Raw genomic sequence first — 26,663 nt, forward strand, 5'->3', positions numbered from 1 at the left:
ATTTTTTCATTTCATACAGTGAATCATATTGCAGTATTCGGAATTATTCTGGATCAGTCTTTGCAAGAGATGTCCGATATTGACTTTTTGACCGATATATCAGCCGATATCGATACAGATATCGATACCGCTACATACATTGATACCGATATGTGTGACATGACATATCTCCTGTGGTGGAATGAACACATATGTGTTGTATACAGGATTTTTTAAATATAGGTTTGATGATCGGGAAAAAATACAATATCGATATCAACCAATATCGCATTTTATGCTGATATCTTGCACATCCCGAGTCTTTGATATTTTGTAAAACCTGTTGAAAACTACCCTGTACTTTTTTCCAACTACTCAGACCATTTTTTGTGGAATTATACACACAAATTCAGTTTTCTAATGATGAAAATTCCAAAGGTCCCCTTATTTTTTTCTGCTATATGGTGGATCTTAGTATCCAGAATTATTCCACTGTCTGGGTCAGTCTTTTATATTTTGTAGAACCTTTTGGAAACTGTCCTGTACTTTTTTTTCCAAGTGCTCAGACCATTTTTGGCGGAGTTAAATGCACAAATGCCAAAAATGGCAATGTTAAAGAAACTTTTAAAAAAATTACTGGATCTTTTATCAGTTTATCCATATCCCATCGCTGACAATTCCTGAAAATTTTAATTCAGACAAAGTATGAATGTCTATTGTTTTATGGCTTGGAAGTCCTCAAAGCTAATGCTAGCATTATTCATTTGAAAGTGTTAGTTTCATAAATACAAAATTAAAAAAGCTGAAACTTACTTGCAAGCGTAATGACATTCTGGTAGGTTCCATATCCTCCAATGCTGCAATGATATAGAAAGAGGGAGAACAAATAGCAGGCCTTTTATGAATGCTAGTTAGCGCTAATAAAAGTGCCACGCTACATGAGATAAACAAAGCCGAAAGGCCATTTAGACAAGCGTCCAAGTTAGATAACATTTCAGCTGCCTCACATGTAAGTCAATGTCTTGAAAGTGATCACTGTTATTATTAATGGCAATTATTGGAGAGGCAGAATTCCTGATATTGGATATCATTCGATTGTGTACCACCAGCGAGTGTCAGCGCTCGTTTACCTCCATGACACTTGGCGAAATTCAAAAGGAATGGAGAGAATAGTGGAGCCGTTAGCACCAATGGCCGTCTATAAGTGAAAATGCGGTTACACATCGACACCACGCTGGTTCTGAAAGGACTTTGTGGATTTTTTTATGCAAAAACTACACTTGACTTACTGTCAGCGAGTCTCCCAGCGCGGCGATGACCTTGACATCTGCAGCTTTCACATACTCGACTACATCAGAGCAGAGATCAGCGTTAAATGTGATGTCAAAAGCTCGCAAAGGTGCAAAGGGGACCTGAGGTCGGGATGCTGGGAGAGGGCTTCATGTCAGGACACTGGAAGGGAGGATGGAGGCGAGTGTGGAGGAAGTCATCCTGCAAGTAGACCACATTTGACCTTTTATTGACGGTCTAACACATCACAGTCGCCGGTTCTAACAAGAAGCAACGGAATGAACCGAAACTGTGATGTCAATTTACCTGCTGAACGTCCTCCCCTGCTAATGTGAAGCCTGCAAAAATATGCGTTGTGATGGCCGATGTTTCTGTACATCCGCAAATCAAAGTGAACAAAAAAAGACACCTACCGTCTGAGTGACATATGCTAAAAGTGAGAACAGCACTGCCAAGCAGCACACAAGACAACATGCTGCTACAGCTGTGCTAAAGCGACGAAGGTGTGGCCATGCATGATCAATGTACCAAAAACTGCTGATTGCGTGACCTTTGGTCTGTGCCTATAGGTCAAGGCCAGCGAGGTGCATTCACAAATGACGGAATTCTGAACATCAATATTTATGTTCTGTATTGTTGCGACAGTTTCTTGGATATTGGAACTAACTAACTAACTAACCAACCAACTAAATAACTAAACAAACAAACAAACAAATAAATAAATAAAAATTGGCGTGACGTCATCACCCGGCGCCTGTCAGGTGACCACTGATCCACTAGCTAGCTTCCTTTCTTCCTGCTGAAGAAAGTAAACAAATGGACGCGGCGACGCTTCGGGGACAAAACATGAAAAATGTGAAGGAGCGGCGCGGTGTGGACAAGTTAAGATGCCAGGACACAAGAAACGATACGATGTTCGCTTCTCACCAGTGAGTGTTTCTCTGAAAAAGTTTGATTTGCGACTGTTAAAGTTCATGATAGCCGATTGCTAACATGTCCACGGAGATAGCATGGAGCTGTGATGCCTTCGGGGGCTGTCGGAAACCTTAAAGACTTCGAAGCCGATTGATTCCTGGATGAAATTGTCACGTACTGAGCTTAACATGAGGTACACACTCATGATAATAATAACAATAATAATAATAATAATGAAAGGCATAACCAGAGATAATATTTCAAGTCAAAATATAAGTACAGCGGTCAGCATGAGCATTATAATAAACGTTTGAAATGTTGTCGACCACTTAAAAATAAATATTACTATCTCTGTAAAGGCAGACTACTTGTGTTGTACTTTTTGTACAGTTATTAGATTGTGTACCTGGTGTTGTGCCCTGTAGCTTAGTATTCTAGTGGCAGTATTTGACACACCAGGGTCTGATGTGTGAAACAAATATGGAGAATATGAAATGAACCTGCAATGTCTGTTGTCAGAATCGCATCAAAAAGATCATGCAGAAGAACGCTGAGGTGGGGAGGATTGCGATGGCGGTGCCTGTCATCATCTGTATCCTTTTGGTTATGCTTTAGTATTTGTTTTTACCGCATTGCTGCTAAAATCGGTGTAAGATGAGAGTGTGTGGTCCTGAACCGCAGAGGTCAGCACGAGTCCTGGAGATGTTCTTGAAGTCCTTGCTCACTAAAACGTCTTTGATCACAGAGTCCAAACGCAGCAGGGTGGTGTCTGTGGCACACATGTAAGTTCACTGTACTTGTACTACTGTACTGTACTGGACCTCAAGGGTGTGTATTTGTGTGTGTTGTGTTATAGGAAGCAGTGCATTGAGTCGGAGATGCTCTTCCACTTCCTCAAAGACCTGGCACAGCAAGCTGGGTTTACAACCACGCAGAAGGACAACAGAGGACTGAATGTGTGGCCAATGTACAGGTAATTTAAAACAAGTAAAACAGGTTTTAATACAGGAGTTGCAGGGGCATCACTAGGTTCTGAGGACAGACGGGGGGGCTAGCCCCCCTGGAGATGCACAGGATATGAATGAATGTAGTATATAACTTTCCCACTTTTGGACAGATTTAGTAGAGATACTCAATAGTTTTAGGCCATCATTAAATGTACACAAGTACACACAATCTACACTGCAAAACCGCTGCTCAAGCTCTGCAACCATTCTGTCCCGTGGACAGTCATCAATCATATCATAGTCATTATTATATTATTAATTAGCCTATTATCATTATTACTATCATTCTAACTATTATTCTTCCTCTGATTATTACTACTATATAGCCTACTAATTAGCCTGCTTTGTGCTATTATATAAAATTTGTCAGAGATTGTTTTTGTAAAAAAAAATCTGTAAAAAATATAAAATTTAGGGTCACCATCAAATGAAAAAAATTATAACAAAATCAATAAAAAATAACAAATTATTTGTGAAATAACTAAATTGTATACTGTGTATGTCTAGTGCTCCCTGTTTGTTTTGAGTTTGTTTGTATTAATGTTGATGTTTTGTTTTAAATAGAAAAAATACAGTAATAAAAAATATATATATCAAATTATTTAGGGGAGCTGAAGACCCCCTAAAATAGACCTAATGACGCCACTGATAAGTTGTATACACTATAAATCCAAGGACCATCTATTTTCTATGCCATTTATTCTCATTCGGGATTCCAGGACCAACCACACTTTAAAAAAAATGCAGTTGAATATCAGCTGGCTCATTAGCTTTTATCATGCTTTAATATACTTACTCATCATGCTTAAATTGTGTTTGACTTGTTTGATTGTGTTTGACCCTTTGCTGGGTCCCTTAGGTGAGGCATTATGTTAACGAAAGAATTGTTGTTAGCATCTGTCGTGTACAAAATGTATCAAAGTAGCATCATTCACTTTTTCAACCCCCCCCCCCCCCCCCCCCCCAATAATTCCAATCGTCACTTTGTTGTGTGCAGGGCAAAGCGACCTGAAAACCAAAAAACATCAGAAATGGAAGAAAGTCCACCACAGCAAAGCCTCGACTCGCTTGGCGATGACTCAAGCTCCAGTGTAAACTCAAGTCACTATTATTTTTAACACAGGAGCTCCTTGGTCTAAGTATGAAGTCCGTTCACCTAAGTCATGCCTAAGTTCCTCACACTCCACATAACATAACACATAAAGGACATATAAAATATACAACACCAGATTATTTTTTGCAAATAACTACATAAAAGCTACTCGCTACTAAGTAGTGCTACTACTATAACTACTAATAAAAGCTATTATTTTATTGGGGATTAATGCTGTTAAAAAGTTTTTGTTATGTTCATGTTGTTTTGTTTCATGAGGTTTCGTGGAGCGTTTATTCCCAGTGATCCTTGAACGCACCATCGTTGTGTTCCTGGAGAAAAAGCCAAAGTTTAAAACATATTTAGATTTTTTTCCCCGTTCTTCTTATTAAAACCTTCGGTGATCTACCGTTTTATCCGCAACACTTCAATTAAACATATCATTACAGCAGAGGTTTTTTGGAATGCGAACGCATGGATTAAAAACGGTTGGGGACCGGACAGTTTAGATGGTCTTTACTACTGTACAACAGTGACCCCTTGAGGCAGGAGTGTTAATTACACCACAGTGAACACACCTTTCAGTAGCGGGAACTTGATAGCTGTATGCTGACGTCATCACTGTCGTCACATTCCTGCTTGTTTACGTCTTCCTCTTCCTGCCACAGGAGTCAGAGCTCTTCATTTGCTTGAGTCCATTAAATGACGCCGCCGCCGCCGCTTCTTCCTTTTAGGACAGCAAAGTGAAGAGAAATATCATTTAAGTTGGTTGGAGGTCAATGTAAAGCAACGTTTGAGTTATGTTTGTTTTTAAAAACGTTGAAGGTTTGTACATTCCAACGTGACATTTGGTTGATTTTTCTTTTGTTGATTCCTTCATGAAGTTAAAATGTTAAAACTTTCAAACTCTTTCAGGCAGTAGAGCTTTGCTTCATGTTTAAGTTTGTGGTTTTTGAACTTTTTTTTTTTATAGCACTTCTGTTTGTAAACCTTTGCACATGGAAAACAAGCCAAATAAGTAGAATAAAGCAGAATAAAAAAAGATGCAGCGCACACGGTGATTACTTTTATTCCGTAAAGGTAACTTTTTACATCATGGTATAAATATGTGCGCTAAAACCTTGTGTGAAAATGTACATTTTGCTACTCGCTGGCTAAGTGTGGAGACCTGGACTGGAGCTCAATGCGTTCGTTGCCTGTATGAAAGGACAGACACGTACGTCCTGTCACGGATGTTTGGAAAAACAAACATGCATTGGCGCTACAGTTACACTTGGGAATAAAAGATAAACGTTCACTTTCAGAGCCGTTTGTGAAATACATGGAAAACCAACATTTATTTGTTTTCAAACTCTTCAATAACACAGCTGTAGAGAAGTGGAGGTCAATTAGTGGTTCTTCTCACGTCGGCTCTTGGCCACTCACTCCTCTGGATGAGACCAAACACATAAGAGGGAGGCAACTAAAAGCAGACTTTAGAATTAAATATGAAAACATTTGCACACAAATGGGTCCGTGGAGGATGATCATGATCTGAACGGCAACAAAAAAGCTCTCAAAAGAGTCGAGCGCCGTAACCGAAAGTCTGTTTGATGGCTTCAAAGTAGTATCTCTTCCAGCCGTCCTTTGTCCGCTCCTCGTCATTGTCGGGGACACCTCGACAGTCCACCTTCAGCTCCGTCTCGCTCCTGCGGTCCATGAAGCTCAGTGTGATGATTGCGTAGTGCTCTGAAAGATGCAACAACGGTTCACCCATTTTAACTAGCAAACGTGCGCTTTGATCACGTGTTTGACGTGTGGACCAACATACCACAGGGCCAGTTGTTGTACCTCCACTTCATCACGATCTTCTCATCAGGTACCTGCGGGACACAAAGTCATGTTTCATTGTTTCACCTCGTCTTAGTTCCTTGTCTTTATGCTTCACTGGTTATGGTTTTCCCTCAAGTGTTGACATTTTTCTAGGTCGGTGATGATAAATTTGGCCACACAGTCAGGAGATCGGGAAGACCTGGGTTCTAATCTCCGATTGGGCATCTCTGTTCTCCCCATGCATGTGTGGGTGTTTTGTCTATATGCGTCCTGCCATTGGCTGGCGACCAGTCCAGGGTGTACCGCGCCTCTCGCCTGAAGTCAGCTGGGATAGGCTCCAGCATACCCCAGCACCCCTGTGCTCTAAAGAAGATATGTACGTGTGTGATGCGTGTTTTCTGTCAAAACCTTGCAGTGTGGGGCTGCACGGCAGGCGAGTGGTTAGCGCACAGACCCCACAGCTGGGAGACCCAAGTTCAATCCCACCCCCGGCCATCTCTCTGTGGAGTTTGCATGTTCTCCCCGTGCATTCTCCGGGTACTCCGGTTTACTTCCACATTCCAAAAACATGCTAGGTTAATTGGCCACTCCAAATTGTCCATAGGTATGAATGTGAGTGTGAATGGTTTGTCTATATGTGCCCTGTGATTGGCTGGCCACCAGTCCAGGGTGTACCCCGCCTCTCGCCCGAAGACAGCTGGGATAGGCTCCAGCACCCCCGGCGACCCTTGTGAGGATAAGAGGTACAAACAAAATGAATGAATGAATGAACCTTGCAGCGTTTCAAGGTCAGGCCAACCCACAAATGTACCCCAAATACCAGAAACGTAACTGTAGAGCAGTGCTTCTCCATCATTTTGTCATGCCCCCCCTAAGGGGCAGACATTTGAAATACTAGAGAAAGTGATATTCATTTATCTGTACTGTACAGACTAAACAACCATGGAACCAGGAAATGCAACAAAATGGAGAGCATATGTACAAGATGGGTGCGAGGGGGGGGGTACCCTGCTATATGTGAAGCACTGCTGTAGCAGAGCATTCGCATTACGGTCAGCAAAGCGAGCATGTCGAGAACGCTGACTTTAGACTGCTTCAAAGAAAGAGTCTATTATGCGCAGATCAAGACCACTCTCACCAGCTCTGTGAATTCGCCAAAGACATTTCCATCGAGAAGACGGAATTTGCCGCCCCTCTCTCCGTCCACCGTGGCCACAGCATGTGTGAATGCCTGAGTCATCTGCATGAAGGACAGCAAACGACACATGGGACATTTCATTGATTACTTGTGTCCTCCGAGTGGAATGTACACCAACTAGTAGAGTCTTCCGGTAACGTGTCTAAAACTTTAAAAAGAAACTACAGTACGATAAACAATGAAAATGTAAAAATAAATATCTATATTGTATTCACATATTTATCATACGTGTGATACAATGTTTGTGCTCGTTTCCTATAACGTTTCCATTTATTATATTCAGATCATATTTTGACGCAACTAATGCAAGGTTAAAAACTTATTCAAGTGTACTGATGGAGGTATTTCACTTGAGACACAGTATTAGTGGCTGCACTCTGCAACAGCTCATCCCTTAACTTCCTCCATACAAGGGATTAAAGTTGAAGTTTAAAGTCATATTTCAGCATAGACCGAAACAAAAAGGTATTGGACACGACGACGCTAACCTCCTGGTTGACAAACACTCTGTAGAGGTCGGCGGGGGATGTGAGGAACGTCTCCCTCATGCTGAACTTGCACGTAGGGATCTTCACGCCCGTGTTGACTGGTGCTGCAGTGCTGCTTGAAGATGAAATCTAGTCCACGAGGAAAAGAGGGGGAAAAATGAGGCTGGCACCAGCTCCAACTGTCTTACTGTCAGATGTCAACATCGTGGCGGCAGCTACGAGAACCTGAGTTTTGTCCGTCTTGGCTGTAGACTGTGAGTTGGACTGCAGCTGCACCACGCCGTTAGCGGTTGGCAGGATCATCCCCTGAGTGAACTCTGCGCATGACAGTAAAAACATGACATACAATCATTAACTAGCAGACAACACTTAAAGGGGAACTGTACCTTTTTTTGCCCATCATTCACAATCCTTATGTGAAACATGAACACATTTATTTCCCTTTTCTGTACATTCTAGCATGAGAGAAGAAGTTAATGAGCTAGCTAACAATGAATATCAAGGGAAACACCTATTTTGACACTATACCTCTCACAAAAAAACTGTTCTATTGGCATAACTGATTTGTATATTAACCAAGCTACAGTCATATTATTATTGTAGCAGCTAACACAAAAAAATCTGACGGACTAACACGACGTGTCACTGACAGGCGGAAGAGTGAATACCTAGCTCTCAATTTCACTACAAAGACTCAACAAGATGCTGGTTTGCCGTCAGCATTTTTTTTTTACCTGAGGACTGGCGCACGCGGCTTGTGCTGGAACACACAGCCATCCCATGGAGAGCGTACATGGCAAGTGTTGTTGCATGGCAAGTGTTGTTGCTGTATCTGTGCTGCTGTTGTTGACGGAGCTAGCATAAGTAAGTGTATCAATGCGCCTCAGAGAGAAGTTTGGGTGGTGTTTTAAAATCATCAAAATAGGGCAAGATACTGCAATTATTCCATGTTATGGGCAAAATTCCCCAAAAAGTGCAGTTCCCCTTTAAAGCCACATAATCCGGTGACCGCCTCATGTAAATGTTTATTTATGTCAGTCCCAGCAGCAAACTCCTGACTGCCATCGTGTCATTCACCTGTTTTTAAAAAGCCCACGTAGCTTCCCAGAGCCCTGCGGATCTTCTCGGCGCCTTTGGACTTCATCAGCTGGACCAGTGGCGTTTCTGGCTCATCTTTGTTGAGCGAGATGCTAATCTAGAAGAGGACAGAACAAGAGTCACCAGCTCATCTCCTTGAGTCTGAACGCACAGGTCTGACTGCGAATGCTTACATCGAGATCATCCATGTCGTTCTCATCGGACAGGTTGGGAATCTCAATCGTTCCTTTATATTTGATTCCTGATTTTGACTTTCCTGGATTGAAAAAAAAAACAAAAAAGGATGCTTGCCTCTTACAACATGTTTGCTACAATACATGTCTCCAGCATTTGACTCACCTGCCCAGGTCGCTTTTAGGTTCCACTCATAGAAGAAAATAAGTTTCCCTTTGCGATTGTTGATTGACGCCTCCCCTTCCAACTTGCTGACCTCGGTGACCTCGCAGCTACCCTCATCGTTCTCCACGCTCAACCCCAGTAAAAGACTTTTTAATTTGTCCGATGACCAGTTTGTGGCGTCCCGTTCTGTCCTGAGAGGGCCGATAGAGACACATCTGTGTTATATAGCAATGTCTAGTTTAGCCAATACAAACGAATAAGATATTATGTAAGGTTTCAACTTCGATGCTCTGGTTGTGTTTCAAAGCAGTTTTTGTGATCTGAGCTCCAAAGTTGTTCACATTCCCAGAATGCATCATTACATTCATGACACTTCTGTAAGATTCTGGCTGCAAACGCCTGAGCAATGCCAGTTTCAAAGTGTGCATCTTGGTGCCAATGGAGATTAACGTGGTTACTGTGGTAAACAAACAGGGAGATGTTTAATCCAAGTAGTACAATAAAGTCTTCTGGCGATATCTTTTAGTAAGAGAAGGCACGCTGTGACGTCATTAGATGAGTTCCCTAGTGGCACACCGTTCAGTTTTGGATGCGTGCATGTAATTTCTAGCATGTTATGACACAGAGACGGGCTCATTATTACTACATCTGCTGTTGCGGCTATTAACTGCCATACACTTACAACAAGCTAGGTTGAATTGGGGCTAAAGCCTATTTTAGTTTGGAGGTGTCCATAGCATACAAATATGTTGTTGTAAACTATTTGCGCGTCTTGTCGTGTGAACATATAAACTGATTGACATTAATTACAATAATCTTAAACAGATTCGTATGTTCGTGGGCATGACAAGGAGCTCGGTGTGCTATTAGCATTAGCCGGCTGGCTAGCTAGCTAGCAATGTCTTTTCTTTCTGCCTCACCAGTGCCAGTTGTTGACATTAGTAGCGTCGGCTCGCTCTTCTACGATCCAGCGAGGGTCGCCTTCTCCCCATTTGGCCATCTTGGCTGCCTGTTGCTATTATTAAAAGGTGTGCAGCTCGGTACTCTGCCGGTGAGTCAACACACGTTGTTTCTAGAAGTCTCTACCTCCCACAGCTTCACCGGCCGTGCTCGAGATTTTATTCGCGGAGCAGAGAACTTGCTGGAAACGGAAGTTGGTGCCGTGGCCACGCCCCCTCGCACCACGAATATCCTGTCCGCATTTTTTCCCCCACCACAAAAACTTTATTTAAAATTAATATGGCATACATAAGACAACGCAATCACTGTACAGTATAGCTGTACCCGGAACACAGGCGCTATGAGCTATGCTATGTTTCTGTACTCAACAACCATATTACAAAAATACAAGGCGCACATAAGAGGAAAAAGAAAACCAACAGTAACAACTGACAAGGAGTAGATAAATAAAATAAAAGTTGTTTAGGGCTTTAGAGTTGTTTTATTATTGTGTATTATTATTCATTCAATTGTATTATTATTGTGCATTTTTTGTACCATTTTATGGGATTTCGTGAAAAGAAACTATAAAAGTGGCATTCTTACAGTATTTTCAAATGCTGCAAGGGAGGGGCCACCAAGTACCAGCCCTTAAGAAACATTAAGTTTCAATGACGAAAAAAGACAAAACATTTAAATAATTACATAAAATTTCATGTAAAGGGATATCAGTTTCGGAAATATCGGTCATTATTATGATTTGCAAAATAATATGCATTTGGAAATCCCCCAGTTTGTGCATGTTTTATTGGGTATGCCGACATGTCACACTTTTTTACCCTTGAACACACCTTCTCCCATGTTGCACAGATAGACTGCTATTTTTCCCTTTTTTCTTTTCCTCATATTTGGTCCCAAACGCATATACTATGTGGCAATGCATAAAGTTAAGATTTGATGACCTTATTGAGTGCTAATGTTCATATTTGTTGGTGCACCTCTCTGAAAAACAAAGTCCAGGCACGTACCTGTGGATGGTGAGTCCTTTTAATTTAATGTTGTTCGTGTTTTAGTTTTACACATTACATAAGTACGCATGTTTTGCCGATGTGTTGAAAATCTTTCCCAGTGACTAGACAGTGCGCTGCTAATGCGATTTACATCGCAAGAGTTAAACCACCCCACCATAACAACATGAAATGGTCTGGTCTACCACTACCTTCACTGTGCTTGTAGCTTCAGCTGATGCCTGTCAGTCGGCAGTTGTGGCAGAGCAGAGTGAAACGATGCTGGCAGTGCCTCGTAAAAAAAGGAGAGAAAGGTGAAACAAGAAAGGCAAACAAAAAGGGATGTCAAGATGTGACTTTTTTGGTAGCCTGGCCAGGCTGTGTGTTGTGGAAATGAACCTGTTAGCTTCATGTCCACAATTAAATAAGATAGCGTGTGTGTTAGCATGCTGTGTGACTCCTTTTTAACTAACATTATTAAATCAAATAAATGTCCCTCCCCCGTTTACCAGATTGGACCCCAAATGATTCAGCAGCAGCCATGTCTCCCATATTTTTACCCCTCCAAGTCCCAGGGAAGGTGAGCAACACTGTGTTCAATGACATGTCACTAGTACCATTGCAGGGAGCCTGTGGGAATTACAGAAAAGGAAAAATGTATTTTGTGACATTATTTTCCCACAAAATCATAACATCATTTTCTTGGTGACAGATTGTACTGAACAAATGTAATTTAAATCTAAAGTAAAGTTTTATCAGTTTAAAGTTTTATTATCTTATCCAGTGGTTGCAAACACCGAGAAAATCAAATTGCAAAATAAGGGACTTGTTAAAGAGTTTGTATTAAAAGCACCGAGAGGAGAGCAATGATGAAGATGATTAACGAGGAATGGAAGGCATATGGCGGCCGTGTGTGTCAGCTCCCCTCCCCCTCCCTGGCTGTCGGCTCCACAGCAGCAGCAGCAGCAGCAGCGGCAGCGAAGACTTCACTTTTTGAAGCCGTGGCATGAATGATCTCATCGGAACCTCATCTCCGCTTTCCCTGCCGTCGATCCTATGAGCGATCCCGGAATAAAATAAAACCAACATCAGGTGAGTGTAATGATTCCCAGCGCTCCTCGCCGTGTAACCCGCCACCGGGATGCTCAAGAGTTTGGTGTTTTTAGCAAGTTAAAAAAGTGCCTTCGGTCTCGGCGGCGCAGGAGGAAGAGGCACCGCGGAGCGATAGGTGGGCGCTCCGCTGGCTAATTAGCCTGCTAACATTCGCCTTTTTCTAGCCAACTATGAAACCGGCGACACCCACCGGGGCGTCAGGTGACTTTTACCCAAATTAAGACCCGTTTTCACCTGGTTCGCCCACCATTGTAGCCCGCTCGGCTCCCAGCAGTCGAGAGTGAACTAGCCGGCTAGCTGTTAGCTTAGCAACGCAAAATGGCCTCATTGTCAGACTGGAAAGACAAAAGCACGCAGCAGCTAAGGAGCTAGCTAGCCGCTACCAGTGCCGAGCGGCTCGCTTCAATGACCCCACGTAAACACGTTTTTCCACAGCCAATACAATCGTCGTGATGCCGGCGATAGAGGAATAAATGATAACGATGAGAGTTATTGATTAATGACGGCGAACAGGGCCGCGCGGTGGGGGATGGGCCAAGCCAGCAGCCATTGACGTAAAGCAACACTGCGTCTTGTTTCGATCCGCACCAAACGCGCTTCATTTACGTCTTCTGTCACCAATTTACTACCAACAATACACTTAAAAATAATTTTCTTTATTCGTTTTATCTCACACATCACTTTAAAAATATCTCGCTTTGGAGCCAGGCAGTGACCACAACGTGTGGTTGTTTTTCTAAAAATAAACCTAATACCATGTTACTGTTAGTATTGATCACAATTGTGACGTTGTAATCTTCCACATACTCCCATCACACTTATACAGTTACATAATAAACTTGTTAGATATAAACTGTACTACAGCAGTACTACGAGGAAATAAGCAGATAAAAATGACATGTAGTTAATAACAATGAAGCAAATATGACTTTTTGTGTCAACTGTGTGGTTTTTGTATGACATTCTATACCATAACCAATACTGTGTTGTCACTTTTAACCTTCCCGGCCGGATTTATTCCCTTTTTCCAGTTCCTATGAATAGTTAGTGTTGTGTATAGCTTGTCTTGTTTAACAGGCTAACAAACAAGAAGACATCACATGACCACCATTGCTTTCTTACCCCTGTATATTTGATTTTTAGATTTACAGGCACCTTCATAAATGACTTTTATGTTCACTGTCAGGAAATGTTTTTGATGACTCAAACTTCATTGCACATAAGATAAACTTAACTTTTGGTATGGACTTATCTTTTGATCAAAATATGGTGATTTCAGCACACAGACTAATGAAATGAAGACGGTTGCTACCATTTATCTTCCTTTGTTGTTGCTTTTCATGTGAAGCTAATGTGTGGTGCTGTCATGATGTATATTTTTGTGCTGATTTTAAATGTCAATCTGTAGTTTTTTTATGCACAGAGACGGACTCCATCATGATCTAATTGTATTGTGTCGTTTGGAGCATTTCCAGGGCTTTAAAATGACAAATCTACTTCATAGTTGAAATACAATAACAGCATTATATTGTGCATTTTCCTGTGATGCTGTTTTTTTCTGTACTACTGTGTATATAATGTATGCTAATACTACTTTGTATCTGTGGAGGTTGCTTGAAAAGTTCCCACATAGGAATGTGAATAGAGCGGAGCGTCCTCTTGCAGCACTGCTGGATTGTGCCTGGTGGAAAGTTAAAAAAAAAAAAGGTTGCGGTTCCGAGTGGCTTTACTGAGATCCACTCTCTCTCTCTCTCGGGACCTTAAACGTTGGCAGGAGTCTTGTTTTAATTCATGGACCGAAATCAGGAAGTCAACTGCGCTTTTCTTCCCCTCCCAGTGAAGAGAGTCCGAATCTTGTTCGACTGGTTTGTACGTGTGTAGACCCAGAAACCTGATCTGTCTTGTAAACATTAAGTGGCTGATGGTGCTGAGCTCTACTGTCAATCATGTCAATGCTCTTACTTGTCAATCAACGTCTTATTGATGGGCTATTTTCTTGCTCACAGGTGGCAGTGGGACCACGTAACTTTATTTTTTTTCCTTTCTTTGTGTTTGTTTTTCTGCTAGCGTGTGCTTACTTTGATGCCGCGCCCGCATTTAGTTGGCAAAGCGTGCTATTTTTGGTGGCTCCGTGGTCTGTTAAAAGTGTGGTTGTTCCGCCCAGCAGGAGTCTTGCCTCAGACTGGCCTAAAATGGGCAGAAATGGCGGTGAACAAAAGCTGCTTGTCGCTCATACAAACGTACTAGAAGCGTTGCAGCCGGGACCACGCTGCTATGCTATTGCCTGTGCCTCTCAACAGGAAAGGTATAGCAAACTTTTTACAGACGACAAAAACCCAACTACAACAATCAGACACTTTGTTTACTGTAGCGTCCTGTAGAGTTTATTCACTGATTCTTACACTCGGACTGGATTTACACTGCATGGTTTGACATCGGACTGGCTACAATTGGATATGACGTAGATATTCGGTGTATGTCGGTATGAATTTTTAAATTGAAAATCAAGGAAATCTGCGAGCAGGTAATTCTACAATAAACAAAACAGATTTTTACAAGGTTTATATTTATTATCGTGCAGTGAAACTGAATATTTTTTTATTGGCTGAAGTGCAGCATTAATAGTTCCAGCATGTAGTCCCGTCCCTCATCAATGGCGGTACAGTGCTTTCGTCTCGTCCACTTGTCTACATCGGCTAGCGTATTTCATCAGGAAAGCCAAGTGTTCCCAGGCACAAGACTTAAAAGACAGAATAGACTTTTCAAGCTCCGGTCTCTCCTTGGCAACATTGGTAATTTTAATTTCTATCACAAAAATGTTGAACGTGTTACTGGACATTGGAATTGCCACAAAATAATTTGTTGTATTTGGTAAATTTCTAGAAAATAATATAATTATATTGTATTTTCAAAACACATTGTTTCTGGAGACCGCACTGGTACCCCATCGTGGATACCAGTTTGTCCTCCGTTTTGAAGATCATGAGCATCATTAAGCAAGGTTGAAAATAGACTCGGAATCTTCAAAATGTTGTCAATTCCCGTCCCTACACAAGGCCTATACACAGCAATATTAAAAAAAGAGATAACTTAAACATAATGTAAATGCATAAGCACTATAGGATGGGAATTGGATGTGCTGACCTGCGATGTAAATCCAGCCTCCATACATCTCACACACACAGACACACACACACATATATATATGACATAACAGTTATCCGTAGGTAGTAAACAGTAGGATTGTTGTCCATGTGATGACTATGTTGCTATTTTCTGCTGATGTTTTTTTTTGGTCTAATTTATTCTTTTTTTGTTCCCTGGCCGCCAGCAGACAGACGACATGTTTCCAAAGGGCACCAAGCGTAAGTTCTCAGACTCTGGAGAGGACGCGGTTTCCAGCGGCGGCGAGCAGGGCCCTGTGACTCGGACGCCGTCGCCGTCATACAGCCTGCAGCGCCAGTCGCTGCTGGACATGTCGCTGATCAAGCTGCAACTGTGCCACATGCTGGTGGAGCCCAACCTGTGCCGCTCGGTGCTCATCGCTAACACGGTGCGGCAGATTCAGGAGGAGATGACGCAGGACGGCACCTGGCAGATCATGACCCAGGCCCTGGCGGCCGCCCAGTGTCCCAGCGACCGGCTGGTGGCAACCGAGGTGCTCTGCAGGCAGTCGGACCCGGCGTCTCAGGCGGGGCAGAGCCCCAAACCCTACCCGGTGGTAGGCCTAGATGATGGCTACCACTCGGAGGAAGTGGTGATGGAGGGGGACGTGGACAAGGAGGTCATGTCCGCTTTGTCGCCCATCTCGCCGCAGCTATCAACGGCATCCTACTTGGCGGGGCCCTTCGGGATGGGACCCTGCTGGGAAGACCAGGAAGAGGATGGGGAGTGCGAGGAGGATGAAGAGGACGACATTGAGGACTGCGTGTCAGAGGGAGAGGAGGGCGAGCGTTCCGAGGCCGACTCTCGGTCGGGGGAGCAGGTCTTTGGGACCTTTGAGATCAAGCACCCGCCGCCGCCGCCCCCAGATCCAGCGCTGGAAGAACTGTTTTCCGACGTTGACCCATCCTACTACGAACTGGACACAGTGCTGACAGGCATGCAGAGCGCCCCCAAGATGGGACCTTACGATCTCCTGGAGAGCCTTTCCTCTCATGGGTCCCCTTCCCTCAGCTCAAGCGCCAGCTGCAGGTCGGACCTGAACGAACTGGACCACATCATGGAGATCATAGTGGGATCCTGAAAGTTGAAACATTCCCTTGGACTTTATGAATGTGGTCTTGATTGTCGGAGGATTTGGGACAAGGTGGGAAATTAACTGCGCGCCAAAAAAGATTTTAGGATTGGCAGCTCCCGTCGGGACTTTTTCTTCCGGTATATTCCAAACATGAATTGGTGGTCGGTGAGGAGAAATTCACAAGCAGTCAATTTCTTACTTTGTTTGAGAGCCTCAATGGAGAGGACGCCGTCCTCTTTGCGTATTTTCCATGTTTACGTCCATCATTCTAGCTCCTTCTACACCATTCTCTCCATCTCTATTTATTGGAAGTTGTCACACTACAACACATCCCAGTCCAGAACAAAATGTAAATCCAAATCTATGAATCGATGCATATTTTCCTAAAGATTTGAGCAATTATGAATGGAATATATGTATACTGTATGTACGTATGTGTATATAGAAATATATTTTTTGCATTATACAGTTGGGGGATTTTGCAAGTATCCTTTATTACTATTTTTTTTTGGTCCCTCCCAAGCGGTTTTTAAGATTTTAATGTAGCCAGATTTGAGACACAAGTGTCTTCCTGAGGTTTGGTGGACCGGAACCAGACTGGCATTGTCACACTTTGTAGGCGCTGTTCCTTCACTCTCTGCAAAGCTTTATCCAGGGAAGCAAACATTTCCACGCAGCTCATGAAGAAGCCATATTTCTTTATGTCATCTAATTTATTGATGTTTTATTTATTGTATTTATTATTTTTAGGTACATACGATGCCACATCAAACATTAGGCCCAAATCAAATTCCTGATATTTAAATTTGTCATTATGGTTTGATTGCAGTACCTTTTTACTATTTCTCACTTTTTTTTTTTCAATGAATCATGACCGGGTCACAAGTCCAATCACTATGCAGCTCTGTCATATGTGTTATAAAATGATTGTATACGACTCCAATGTCCTTTAAGTCCTTTTATGCAAACAGTTGCCTTTTCTCCTAAAGATGTGCAAAATGCAATGTTTTTATCCCAAATGGATCCTTGTGGCGATGAAGAGATGAACTCAGGCAAACAAGATGTATTGACACAAATACAGTATTGATAATTAACACCGCAACACTCCTGAAGGATGTCACGCTGGTCTGAATGGGAGCTAGAACTTCAAAGACTTATTACCGTTGTAAAATGTATGCATTTTTTTATATATTAAGGAAAAAACATTGTAGCGTCTTTGTAAATATTTTTTATAATAAAAGCTGCAACAATTGACTGTGTGCGTGTGTGGTTTTTATTTCACTTAGTGTGGTGTTTTCGATGATGGAGAAAAAACGGACCAGAGGGTTTTCTTCAGCTATTGTCACGGACTACTCGAGGGAGTGACGCCATGTTGGATGAATCAAACGTGCAGTCAGATTGTGACCTTTGTCCTCACATGATCAGACGATGCAATCACTACAACACTTCCTGTGTCAATGTGTGTGTGTGTTGTGTATTAGTGCTTTAAGACCAACAGAAGCTTTCAATGGAGCACTATATAAGTATTATTTTAATCTGCTAGCTCTGCATGGTGGCGTGCTGCCAACTGTTAGTGACCCTTTAGTTAAAGATTAATGACGGTAGGTGGTGACTCAGCAAAAATGACTACGTGAGGAAAGCCACTCAGTAGGAGGCTACAACTGTTTTTAAGATGGACCACATACAATATGTTCATTTTACTCTAATGAACACTAACAGAAGGAAGACGGCTTTGAAAACATTGTGTTCCAAAGGAAAACACACTAATTTCATTCACCTACTGTTAAAAATAATCATCTTGTGCTTCACAATTAAAGGCAATGTGTGATTTATTGTATTTCATTAATAGCACAACTATTTTAGCACAAATATCCATGATAAAGTTTTGTCTGCACTACGTTAGAAGGCCATAAAACTCCAAAGTAGGTCAAATTGCAATAACCAACTCCTGTCTGTTCCCCAAAGGAGGAAAAATAAGCTTTTCGGTGTTGCTGACAGCTTTTGGTGAAAGAGAAAAAAACGTGAACGACGAGATGCCTTATTTGGTGCTTGCCTGACTTTTTCCGGTCATGTCCTTCCTCTTCACTCTCTGAGTCATCTGGGCCTTTAAAATGTTGCGTTCAATAACTGCCGTAAACCTTATAACTGAGTCCTGCCCTGACGGATTAATTTCACTTTGCCATAGTACAGCTATAGGTGTACTATGACGTTTAAATGTTACATTTGTGTCATCTTTAAATAAATAAACCAAAATGTATCATTGTAACGTACAAATGTTTGAAAACTATTGTAGTTTTGAATGACACGGCTTACAAAAACGTGTTTTAGGTAACTTTTCATTTCCCGGTGGAGATGCTTATTCTTACGAACATGTTGTTATGCAACGCGATCGATTCTATTCCAACACGTCTTTTCCAATACCATTGGTGACTCACGTGTGCGGCCACCAGAGAAGTTAATTTTTTCGAGTGGCATTGAATGTAGCATCAGCACTCGTCGGTAACAAGGCGGCAGCACATTCGCTGCCCCGTGAGTGGTGGAGGAGGGGGCTTGAGCAGCGGCCGAGAAGACCAATCAAATCCCGACCACAACTACGGCACAGTCGCCACGTGACCAGCCCCCTCCCTTCTGCTGCTGTGGACTGGACCGAAAATTCTTCATTTCTCCGGCACTCGACAGCAAAGGATCGCGGCGACGGAGCTAAACGAACCGGCGGTACGGTGGATCGTGTCCACTCATGACGCGCTCCAAGGACATGTAAGGTGGGCACTTGAAATTCTCGCTCTGGAAGTTTCGCACTTTGCTGAGACGCAGCTCGGTCTGACGAGAGGCACCGCTACCGGCTGTCCTGATCCACGCAAGTTCCGTATAACTGCATGGTGGTGATGACGTCGACATTAAAATCGTGTAGAGTTGACATCTGATAGGCAGCTTTGAACCCTCAGATCCAGCACATTTTGGACTTCATGTGAGTCCACGTAAAACTGGACGAACAGTCTTGTGGAACCATCCATCAGGTCTAGTAGACCCATGTCTGCTTTAGTGAGCAAAGTCTTCGCATTGCAAGCAATCATGACATCAAATGTCTCACATGAGTTGAAATAAGAAGACTGGGACAATATTCCCAAGTGTCCAGGGAATGTACGGACATGAGATCTTCGTGGAAGTGTCAAAGGAGCTCTGGCTCTTACATAAACAAGGTGCACTCACCTGAACACAAATGACCAAGTGTGTTACATTATCATAATTAGTCATGGAAAGACTATGGACTTCACGACATAAGCAGTTGTTTACATTTACATGTACCTCCACGTAACTATCTGATTAGCGCTCTCCTCCAAGCAGCCTGGTCCAGGTCAGCGCACCATGCTCAGTTTGGAAGGGTAAATCCAGTTGTAGCTGGTGTTTCGGAATAGTGCTACATAAATGGTGTACTACATACATGTAGTTCAAGGCCACATCCATTGGTAGCGTGGTGTAGTGGAGTCAGCATGTACTGTGGATGTACAGGTGTATGAGACCTGATTGAAAGGCAATGATGGTCAGGATGCTTTGTGGAGTACAATTAGCAGATGTGCGTTACCTTGCGCTGCACTTGCAGGTCCATGTTGGGTCGTGGCGTGAAGCGGAAGTGGAGCTGCGTGGAGGAGCTAGCGTCCAAGGCGGACACGGCCGCAGAGGAGAAGGAGGTGGCGGTGGGCTGTCCTCGGGACATGAGCCGCCTGCAGCAGCGCCAACGGGTTCTGGGCCTCTGTTTGGAGAAGCTGCAGCGCTACCAGGCCGGGATGGAGCTCAGCCTGCGCCGTTCAGTGCTGCTCGTCAATACGCTGCGGCAGATCCAGGATGACATGCAGAGCGACATGGCGGAAAGCCCGGGCGGGCTCCTCAACAGTGTTCATCCCAACTTGCCTCGTGTGCGGGATGCCCTCAGGGAGGACATGTCCTTCACATGCCACGGGTGTGCAGAGGGTGGCGAGGAAAGACTGTCCCCAGCGCTGTCCCACGACTTCTCTCCCCAGGAGATGAACGTGGAGCTAAAACCCCCAATCAGCACGTTTAGCGACGTGGTCAATGCCGTGGGCTACCTCAGTGACCTCACTCTGGACGACATCTTTGAGGACATTGACACGTCCATGTATGAGACGTCGGACCTGTCTGCATCCTGGACTGTGAGCTCGTTGTGGCCCATCAGCGTGTCCTTCTGGGGGGACGAGGACGTGAAAATGCGTTCAGGAGGCCACGCGTCCGCCGGGACTCTCCAGTCGTGTCTGATGGACCTGAACGAGCTGGACCATATCATGGAGATTCTGGTGAAGTCCTGATCCACAAGAAGACTCCTCTAAGGACACATATGGACATATGAATCTGATGTGACCAGTGATTCGTCCATCTGCCATTTTGTTTTCATTGTCAGAAGTACTATTGGTTATTGCAGATCCACAATCATAAGTCGCTTCATCGCTGGATGTGGAAAGAAGCTCATCCATCAAATCAACTTTTTGAGTCAAGTTGCTGGAATCACTAAACGTCACACCCTTTCCCCAGGTGTGGTAGGCGGAGCTCGGAAGGAAACCCGAGCTGTAAGGGTTAGTGCGTCACGCCTGCCAGGTTGATTATTAATTGAGATGCTTTCAGTTACATTAGAGGGAGTGCTGGTGCCAGCTCGCCAAGCTGTGTTGGCACCATGTATTTAAAATATTTATGCATCCCGACCATCAAACCACTCTGATAATTCCTTAATCTAACATGATTTAATATGATATTATTTAGGACCACATTATTAATAATTCAGATCTTTATGAGATGTGACTGTGAGCTGATTGGACAATCATTTTTTAAATCCGACAAGTGAGTGCCAAACAGGGGCCCAATTATAAACCATAATTCGAGAATTTTTATGGCCGTCTTGAGTCTGTATTTGAGCAGTTTCATATGCGACGCCTCCAGTGTGGCGTCCAGGCTCAAAGTGGAATGTTTAGGACAGGGGTGTCCAAAGTGCGGTGCGGCTGAGTGCGAATATTTGCAGCTCGTGTTTTATTGGCCCTTTCAACATATTGTAAAAATGAAATGAACTCATTCGTAATGACATATACTGTATACTATACTAATTGACTTTTTCTATATGTGGCCCCTCGCTGCAAAGTTTGGACACCCACGGTTTCGGGTGTGTGTGTTATTCCGCTTCTACCTCCTGATGTTAACACTCTTATAAACTAGTCCGTATTTCTCACACTTTCCTTACAAGGCCAAATCTTCCTGCTATCATGTGGTCGATGTGCCTTACTTGTGAGTCTGAGGCTGCCTGAGCGCCACCATCACACGTCGCCGCCCATCCTCTCCCCCTCCCGAGCCCCGTTTTTTCTGTGCTCTTCGAGCGCCACGGGCGCACAAGCTTCATGTTTCCTGACAGGCTGACAAGCAGCTCCCTGAGGGGGAGGGGGTTGGAGGTGGCAGTCGGAGTGAGGAGGGTGGGTGGGTTAGTGGAGGATGAGGGGGAGGGGCTGTGTGGAAGCATCCCCGTGTCACTTGTTGAGTGGGAGGAGTATCCAGGTTGTTTTGTCCAAGTCTCAGACCGCCAGCCAATCACAAGAGAGCTACGCTTCAACACTTGTTTTTTTGTCTTTGAGCCTTTCAGACAAAAACACAGCGAAACTGAAAAATACAACAATAGTAAAATCTCCAAGCAGAAAGCTGCAGTATTATTTATAAAAGTGTGCCAGTTAAGTGTGTGTGTGTGTGTGTGCGTGTGTAAGGGTTATCAAGCACAAGTATGTTGTTCAGAAGAATATATAAGATATATTTAAATGTAACTGAAGGATGCATTTGCTGGCTCATAAGAATTTTGATTAATAATGTACCTTTTCTGGACTATTTTATAGATTTTATTCACCAATACAGAAACTATAGAAACAACAAATGTCTTGTGTCTTTTTTGTACTATTGCACTGTCAACACAGGCACACACGGCCAGAGGAAGATCCTCCACACATCCTGTCTCCTAAGTGGGCGGGTGACCAGAGGCGAAAGAATGCGTTCTCCTGAGGGGGCGGGACACTTATATACATACGGGAAGTGACTAAAACTATTAGTTTTTCAACAAGCCTTCCTAATAACAATATGGTGCACTATCAGAGAGCGGCTTAACCACCATTTAACCGAAGGTGGAATAATGCACAACACACAAACAAGCACAGCCCTTTGCTGGTGGGTTCACAATTTGAGCGACAGCTGCAGACCGCCTGGAAGCCTGAGCCCAGGGCAAAAGATATTGTGTCTCGAAGCCGGAGGGCTGAGGAGCCAAAGGGGAGACTATACTGCCATCTGATGGTTGAATACCGAAAGGCAGCTGGTTGTCTCTGCATAATCCTGTTTAGTGCACCGCTGCTGGTCTAATGTGGAGAAAGGTTGGTGGCTTGCCAAGCCAGCCTGTGTGCTCTTTAGCAACAATGCGTGCAAGGAATAAGGACTTGGACTTCAAGACACAAGAAGGGATCAGGAGAGGAGAGCTGCATCTCATCTCTGTCGGTCGATAACAGATAAGACTTTTACTCACAAGGAAGCAACAATAGGGCTATCCCAGCTGTCTTCGGGCGAACCCTGGACTGGTGGCACATAGGGCACATATAGACAAACAACCATTCACACTCACATTCATACCTATAACCTAGCATGTTTTTGGAATGTGGGAGGAAACCAGAGTACCCGGAGAAAACCCATGTATGCACGGGGAGAACATGCAAACTCCACACAGAGATGGCCGAGGGTGAAATTGTTCCCGCTTCTTATAATTATGTATTTTGTTGCATACACGCTGCGTGTGACTCAGAGCGATTGTTCCTGAGGTGCGCTATTCGATTACTACTCCGTCCTCGTATAACAAACGCTTCACAGTCATGGAAAATTGTGAATTTGCAGTTCATAGGTGAAACTTGGGAATGATTCCAGATCACGGACATACTGAGCTAGCAAGCTTTGTTGCCCTGTGGTGCACCAAATATACCAAATATGTATCTACCGGCAGAAAAGCAATACCAGTATGATGCAATATGTGGAGTACTGCAGTGTTGTACTGTCAACGGCAAGGTACCAAAGAACCAAAATGGCTTGACACTTGCAAATCCCTGTGTTGAGATAAACAATTCATTGTGAAACAGCAGCATTAAACCGTGTCAGTGGGTGGCACCTGCCACGCTTATTTCACCACAGCTTGACTCCGATGCAAGTGGACTATAAAAGGTCACAAGTGAAGTTAAATCTATTGATCTGCACTTTTATCTCAATCTGCACCAAAATACCGTATTTTTCGGACTATAAGTCACACCTTTTTTCATAGGTTGGCTGTTCCTGCGACTTATACTCCAGAGCGACGTATAAATGAAAAAAGTGTTTATGTTACATAAACACGGGACACCTTTTCTGTTCATGTTCATGTTTTGTGTAGCTGAATAAGCATTGTGTTAGCATATCTTACATCTATTCAGCCTGTTCTCTATTCTTTTATTGTTAGAACTTGCATTCCAAGAGGACGTAATGTCTGTTTTGGTCAAGTTGTTTGTAAAATAAATTACCCGCAAAAAATTCAACTTGTACTCCAGTGCGACTTATGTATGTTTTTTTCTATCTAATTATGTATTTTTGGCCTTGTGCGACTTATACTGTGGAGCGACTTATAGTCCAGAAAATATGGTATAATAGTGTCTTTCTGGTTGTGTATAAACCTTTGGGGAAATCAGTCGTTTTTGCGTAATTCTGTAAACAAACAAAGGGACAGCTGGACTGACTTAGTTAGTACCTGCGCTTAAAAGCATAACCTCAGTTTTTGACTACACAACCTGAACATGTGGCCTGAATGCATGTTTATAGTGGCTTTTCCCCTGTTCGTGTCTCTTAATATTCAGTGAAAGAGCGCCATAGCATAATGTGTACACCAGTGCTGCACACAGCTGAGCAGAATACAAGAAGACTGCCTTAGTGTTTGCTGCAGACATCTATCACCGTGGGACTCAGGGTGTGGTCAAATAAAAGTCTGTCTGCAGTCCGTCTGTCTAGCTTTCACGATAGCGGGCATCCGTTGGACTGCAGCAGCGAGAGCAGTGGGCCGGGCTTTGTGGTGAGTCAGCACATACTCACTGAAGTGGCAAGCTGAAGTGGTCGGTCGGATAGATGGCGCCACTGGCCAACTTGTTTGTGTAGACCAGGGGTGCTCACACTTTTTCAGCATGCGAGCTACTTTTAAAATGACCGAGTCAAAATGATCTACCCACTACAAAAATGCAAAACATCTATTTATTTTCAAATGTATTGAGGATTATTTGTACGTACAATGTATGTTGATGTACCTTACATAACCAAATGAGCCAATATTGCAAAACACACATAACTATTAACATTTTTTGTAATTACCTGAGTTTACTTTGATGACTTGCACTGAATTGAATCAGCCAGGGATGCATAGTCCGGACAGTAGCTGCTGATAGCCAGGTTAGCCAGGCAAACGCACTTCGAAAAAGACATTGTGAAAAAAAAAAGTCCACCTCCCATTCCGTATGGAAGTGATATGTTTTTGCCTTTTTACTTGGTCCAGCTACTTCACTCATTTTAGTGACCATAAACTTTAGCGAGGGCTTAAAATCTGATGCAATTCGCCGACTAGCTTAGCACTTTGCATCGTTGTTTACGCATGAGCGGTGACCTAAAGGTCAAAATTCAGTTGTCATCTGACTGGTTGTCCTGTATGTCAATCAAGTAACGGGGATGGATGATAGGCTGACATCGTAAGTTCTGCTGCACTTAGAGACGTTGTTTGATTTGATTGGTCACCCGAAGGGCAACATTCACTTGTCATCTGAATGGCTGCCCTGTATATCAATCAAGTGACGGCATTGATGCTAGGATGATATTTTTTTAATGTCACGCCGCGATCGATCAGCGATCGACCAGTACCACCTCCGCGATCGACCAGTAGATCGCGATCGACTTAATGAGCACCCCTGGTGTAGACTGTCCATCGTGCTCAGTCAGTCCACAGTCTGCATTCAGGACTTTTTGAGTGACGTCAGTTGTGGTCATCGCTCAAGACAAAGCACATAACCACATAACATAGACAGTCTGGTACTAAACAAAATATGCAATTACTCAGGGATGACATGACTACAAAGATGCATTCCACAGATGCACATTAAGGCTGGTCTACCTTGGTGTTATTACTCCCTGAGACTTGCGTCAGCTTTGGAATGCTTGTGGGGGACTTTCTGATCTAGTTATCGGTTAAGTGATTTACAAGGCTCCCCAGACAGCGTGGAGATCCAGGTCCAGGTCTGAAATTTGACCCAAACATGCACATTCACATAGAAATGGATTGGAAACGGCATCTTCTGAATCATCTCGTTCACTTTTCACAGAGAGACAAATTAGCGGATGGTATGCTGTCTTCCCTGCCAAAATCACATGATGTCTTCATGCAAGTTTTTCCTGATGAAGTTACACATTGAAATGTAGAAGTAGTGATGACAAGAGATAAGTTTTATATCACCATTCATAGGGAAGCTCAAGAAAAAGAGCAAAATAAAGACTAGCTTGAATGGTGATTGAGATGATGGTGACATCAATTATAAAGGAGGCTAATTAAGGACAGAGTGTGCTAATGGCCGCACACAGATGAGACATGAGGCAGTGCTCAGCATCATGCATGGATGACCAGTCACATGGTCATCACATGAGAGCCAGCGTCATGCTTTTTTAATCACAGATTCCAACTATTAGATATGCACTAAACTACTGCAGCCAAGACGTATGACCCCTTCTATGATTTCATGAAAGTATTTCCACGCAAATTTATTTTTTCCTGCATTTTCAAACCCAGTCGGGAAAATGGTTGCAAATGTTGTTCAATGATTCTTTTAAAACTAGGCTCTGTAGCTAATGAACGTGTACAAGAGGCTTCAGTCACAGTAAATGATATTAGCCGGAGCACTTTCACCCGCTTTCTCTCTGGCAGCCACGTGAGAGCAGCTGGCGATGGCGACAACATGGGGAAGAGATGACATATAACGTCACAAAAACATTATTTGGGGGGTTTTCCAAAGACATGGTTTTGGATTTGAACTCGTCTTCAAGACTTTTAACCCCATTGGTATATTTAGCTG

General features: G+C 43.3%; 5 protein-coding genes across 11 annotated transcripts; 3 read left to right on the top strand and 2 right to left on the bottom strand.

The window, feature by feature from the left end:
• Positions 1 to 144: 144 nt before the first annotated feature.
• Positions 145 to 2,270, bottom strand: LOC144901670 (phospholipase B1, membrane-associated-like). Its single transcript, XM_078795931.1, has 6 exons — positions 1,683 to 2,270; positions 1,576 to 1,607; positions 1,392 to 1,470; positions 1,269 to 1,327; positions 1,110 to 1,177; positions 145 to 836 (listed from the first exon to the last, which is right to left on the bottom strand). The coding sequence occupies exons 1-6, from the start codon at positions 1,741 to 1,743 to the stop codon at positions 773 to 775; spliced, it is 363 nt and encodes a 120-aa protein (XP_078652057.1). The 5' UTR covers positions 1,744 to 2,270; the 3' UTR covers positions 145 to 772.
• LOC131131819 (dr1-associated corepressor) lies at positions 2,033 to 5,368 on the top strand. The gene is made up of 5 exons (XM_058076737.2): positions 2,033 to 2,198; positions 2,704 to 2,776; positions 2,873 to 2,966; positions 3,041 to 3,157; positions 4,189 to 5,368. The coding sequence occupies exons 1-5, from the start codon at positions 2,157 to 2,159 to the stop codon at positions 4,307 to 4,309; spliced, it is 447 nt and encodes a 148-aa protein (XP_057932720.2). The 5' UTR covers positions 2,033 to 2,156; the 3' UTR covers positions 4,310 to 5,368.
• Positions 5,369 to 5,593: 225 nt separating this feature from the next.
• On the bottom strand, positions 5,594 to 11,742 carry LOC131131815 (activator of 90 kDa heat shock protein ATPase homolog 1). 2 transcript variants are annotated; one of them, XM_058076722.2, is made up of 9 exons: positions 11,378 to 11,742; positions 9,220 to 9,410; positions 9,054 to 9,136; positions 8,860 to 8,977; positions 8,008 to 8,099; positions 7,783 to 7,911; positions 7,235 to 7,336; positions 6,095 to 6,146; positions 5,594 to 6,012 (listed from the first exon to the last, which is right to left on the bottom strand). In XM_058076722.2, exons 3-9 carry the CDS (start codon positions 9,066 to 9,068, stop codon positions 5,840 to 5,842), a joined length of 681 nt encoding a protein of 226 aa, XP_057932705.2. In that variant the 5' UTR covers positions 9,069 to 9,136; positions 9,220 to 9,410; positions 11,378 to 11,742; the 3' UTR covers positions 5,594 to 5,839. The 2 variants fall into 2 exon arrangements, with proteins under 2 accessions (XP_057932705.2, XP_057932704.2); XM_058076721.2 differs by lacking the exon at positions 11,378 to 11,742 and adding an exon at positions 10,140 to 10,381.
• A 38-nt stretch (positions 11,743 to 11,780) lies between these two features.
• Positions 11,781 to 17,772, top strand: cdca4 (cell division cycle associated 4). Of its 6 annotated transcripts, none has more exons than XM_058076728.2 (2): positions 11,781 to 14,583; positions 15,613 to 17,772. In XM_058076728.2, the coding sequence occupies exon 2, from the start codon at positions 15,622 to 15,624 to the stop codon at positions 16,522 to 16,524; it is 903 nt and encodes a 300-aa protein (XP_057932711.2). In that variant the 5' UTR covers positions 11,781 to 14,583; positions 15,613 to 15,621; the 3' UTR covers positions 16,525 to 17,772. The 6 variants fall into 6 exon arrangements, with proteins under 6 accessions (XP_057932711.2, XP_078652054.1, XP_078652056.1 ...); XM_078795928.1 differs by having other exon boundaries at positions 11,782 to 14,583; positions 15,610 to 17,772; XM_078795930.1 differs by having other exon boundaries at positions 11,782 to 12,257; positions 14,443 to 17,772.
• A 1,302-nt stretch (positions 17,773 to 19,074) lies between these two features.
• On the top strand, positions 19,075 to 21,985 carry LOC131131818 (SERTA domain-containing protein 2). The gene is made up of 2 exons (XM_058076736.2): positions 19,075 to 19,280; positions 20,120 to 21,985. Exon 2 carries the CDS (start codon positions 20,124 to 20,126, stop codon positions 20,838 to 20,840), a length of 717 nt encoding a protein of 238 aa, XP_057932719.2. The 5' UTR covers positions 19,075 to 19,280; positions 20,120 to 20,123; the 3' UTR covers positions 20,841 to 21,985.
• Positions 21,986 to 26,663: the final 4,678 nt, after the last annotated feature.

The sequence above is a fragment of the Doryrhamphus excisus genome, linkage group LG14 (assembly GCF_037039965.1).
Source record: "Doryrhamphus excisus strain RoL-2023G ecotype Guam linkage group LG14, RoL_Dexc_Guam_v1.1, whole genome shotgun sequence".
Taxonomy (NCBI): Eukaryota; Metazoa; Chordata; class Actinopteri; order Syngnathiformes; family Syngnathidae; genus Doryrhamphus; species Doryrhamphus excisus.